Below are 3,648 nucleotides of genomic sequence, written 5' to 3' on the forward strand. Positions count from 1 at the left end.
CAAGCTCCTGCTCCTCTGTGTGGGTGATCCTTTATTCCTGTTTTTCTGTGAGATAAAATCGTAAGGCAATGACTTAAATAGGGTTTACCCATTCATAGGCACAGAGAAGGTGTCATACATGTCAATGGCCCTAGATCACAGATGTGTTTTTAAGTCTATGTGATTCTCCCTGTGAGTGTATATGTGTATGCTTTTGTGTTCATGTATGTGTATGCGAGTACATTTATTTGTCAATGAATTTGCTTATGTGTGAGTGTGTGTGATAATATGACTTGTATTTATGTGTTTGTGGTCTGTATTGTGTATATGTAGGTCTATGGGTGAGTGTGTGGATAGGTATTATATGGGTTTAGGTATGTGAATGTCCAAAAGTACGTGTACAAGAGGTCTCAAAACCAAACCAAACTCACTGCCATCTGGTCCATGCTCCCTCATAGCAAACCTCTATGGGTTTCTGAGACTATAACTGTTTACAGGAGTAGAAAACCCAGTCTTTCTGAGGAGCTGCTGGTGGTTTCAAAGTGACAACCATGAGGATAGTAGCCCAATGAGTAACTACTCCACCACCAAGATTCCTACATATTCATTGTGTGACCAAAACTATACTCCAACTGGACTTAGCTTGGGCTTTTCATCAATCGTACCAGAAACACATAACTGACTAAAATTATTCTGTTAAATAGCATATATCTGTAATCATTCCAATCCTTGTATCATTTGCAGGTAAATCAATATCCAAATGCCACGCTGGATGCATGGCGAGAGAGAACAATGTGACAGAATTCATTCTGCTCGGCCTGACACAGGACCCGGATGTGCAGAAACTCCTCTTCGCTGTGTTCATAATAATCTACCTGCTCACCTTGGCTGGAAACCTACTCATTGTCCTGACTGTCACCAGCAGCCCAGCCCTGGGCTCCCCCATGTATTTTTTTCTGTCATTCCTGTCCATCACAGATGGAATCTTCACATCTACCATCGCCCCCAAAATGATGATTGACCTACTGGCTGAAAAGAAAATCATCTCGTTCCGTGGGTGCATGACTCAGCTCTTCACAGAGCATTTCTTTGGAGGAGTGGATATCCTTCTACTCACGGTGATGGCTTATGACCGCTATGTGGCCATCAGCAAACCCCTGCACTATATGACCATAATGAACCGACACATGTGTGGTCTCCTGGTGGCCCTGGCCTGGTCTGGAGGACTCCTTCATGCTGTGATTCAAATTCTTTTTATGGTCTGGTTACCCTTCTGTGGTCCCAATGTGATAGACCATTTTATGTGTGATCTATTCCCTCTGCTAAAACTCGCCTGCACTGACACACACACCTTTGGACTCTTTGTTGCTGCCAACAGTGGACTGCTGTGTTTGCTCATTTTTTCATTTCTGATCGCCTCTTATGGCAAGATTCTTTGCTCAGTAAGAAGTCACAGGTCTGAAGGACAACAAAAGGCTCTTTCCACCTGTTCATCTCATATTACCGCAGTCACCTTATTCTTTGTACCCTGTATATTTGTGTATTTTCGACCCACAGTCACCTTCCCCATTGACAAAGCAGTGGCTGTGTTTTACACTATGTTTATCCCCATGTTAAACCCTCTAATCTACACCCTCAGAAATTCAGAGGTGAAAAATGCAATGAGGAAGCTCTGGAGCCACAGAGTGATTTTATGTAAAAATTCAAATGATTAGAGAACAATTCATGTTTAAGAACACGTATGACTAATGAATCCAATCCTGGCCTTGATGTTAGGCTATGTAGGCTGAAGTACATTTCGTTCTTATTGCTATCTGTTAACCTGAATAGCCCCTTGTTTTATTCCAAAAACATCAAAATCTGATTATATGACGACTAAAATCCTCTCCAGTTAAAAACTTCTTTCCATTAACAAATTATTGGTCAAAACCAAACTCACAGTCATTGTGAAGATGCTGACTCGTAGCAACACTCTAGGACCAGGTAGAACTGTGCCCGTGGGATTCTAGGATTGTAACATTTTACTGGAGGAGAAAGCCTCATCTTTCTCCTTATGAGCAACTTGTGGTTTTGAACTTCTGACCTTCTGGTAAGCAGCCCAAAATGTAACCACTATGGCACCAGAACTCCAGTTTTTGGTCAAAGACACATTTATAATCAAAATTAAATTGTGACGATGTATTAATAATCTACAGCATTATATATTCAGTAGAACAATTCTACAAAAATCTTCAAATATATAATTGATAGGTAATTTAATTACTAACCGTTTTTGTTTCCTTTAGTTGTGTTATAATGTCATTCATGTAATTACGCAAAGTACTTAAATTATTTGAATAAAAAGCCTAATGGTATTTTGTTGAATATGAATCTCTTTATTCTCAATTACTAAAGTCAAAGTAGAGGTAATAATGTGAGAGAAAGAATCAATCAGAAGTGAATGGCTTTTGCAGAAGGAAAGAGACACCTTAATGCAGAACTCAACCTAAATTAATTTTAGGGGTTTCATAATTCCAAAAAGTAGAAAGAGAAAGAGGAGAAGAAGAAGAAAAAGCTAGTGCCATCTCGTTGATTCCAACACATGGGTACCCTTAAAAATGGAGAGGAACGGCTATCTTTACAGAATCTAAATCTTTATGAGTTCAGGCAACCCCCTCTTGCCACTCAAAGTCCTGGGATATCTCCAGACCACCACCTATCTACATTCCAGACTTTGCTCAAAATAAGTTATTTTCTCTTCCTAGTATCAAGGAGGGATATGAAAAATCTCCCAAGTATAACCAGAGAGCAGCCTTTCACATGATTGTCTAAGATAGAAGATATTTTTAGAGCACATTTTCTCTCCAAGACACTCTTTATGATTCAAGCAGGGTGCAGTACAGCACCAATGAAAACACATCATGCCTCTAGCTCCTGAATGCTTCCTCCCTTCCACTACCACGAACCAGTTCTCCCTAACATATCTGGCTAGACCGGGGTACACACTTTGGTATAGATAAGCGCTCTCAACACATAGAATTCAGGACAGATAAAACCCTCAGGAACAGTAGTTGGAGTAGTGGTATCATGAAGCTAGGGGGATAGTGTGTGGGGCGTGATGGAGAAAGGGAGAACCCATCCCAATGTTGGATATAAAGCCCAGCCCCCAAGCGAACAAGTAACAAATGTGACTAAGGGAGACAATGGACAGTGTGAGACACAAAATAACAGTAATAATATATTATTGATCAAGGATTCAAGAGGGTGAGGGAGGCAGGAAAAAAAGAGGAGCTGATGCCAAACGTACAGTAGAAAGAAAATGTCTTGGAAATGTTGATGGCAACATATGTATCTGTGTACTTAATACAATAGAATGATGGATTGTCATAAGATTGGTAAAAGTCTACCAATAAAATGATTAATAAAAAAGACACCCTTTGTGCATAAGCAAATGTGGTGAAGAAAGCTGATGGTGCCCGGCTATCAAAAGAGATAGTGTCTGGGGTCTTAAAGGCTTGAAGGTGAACAAGCGGCCATCTAGCTCAGAAGCAAAAAAGCCCACATGGAAGAAGCACACCGGCCAGTGCGATCACGAGGTGCCAAGGGACCAGGTATAAGGCATCATGCAAAAAAAACAACGATATAAGTGTGTGTATATGTGTGTATATGTATATGTATATATATACCATA

At 40.3% G+C, this 3,648-nt stretch overlaps 1 protein-coding gene across 1 annotated transcript; it reads left to right on the plus strand.

Annotated features, from left to right (window-relative positions):
- The first annotated feature begins 755 nt into the window (after positions 1–755).
- Positions 756–1,694, plus strand: LOC142446567 (olfactory receptor 4C5-like). The gene has a single exon (XM_075548315.1). It carries the CDS (start codon positions 756–758, stop codon positions 1,692–1,694), a length of 939 nt encoding a protein of 312 aa, XP_075404430.1.
- Positions 1,695–3,648: the final 1,954 nt, after the last annotated feature.

The sequence above is a fragment of the Tenrec ecaudatus genome, chromosome 4 (assembly GCF_050624435.1).
Source record: "Tenrec ecaudatus isolate mTenEca1 chromosome 4, mTenEca1.hap1, whole genome shotgun sequence".
Classification (NCBI taxonomy): domain Eukaryota; kingdom Metazoa; phylum Chordata; class Mammalia; order Afrosoricida; family Tenrecidae; genus Tenrec; species Tenrec ecaudatus.

What these genes read in the sequence shown, in the direction of transcription:
- LOC142446567 (XM_075548315.1), top strand. Translation starts at nt 756, where the DNA reads ATGGCGAGAGAGAACAATGTGACAGAATTCATTCTGCTCGGCCTGACA.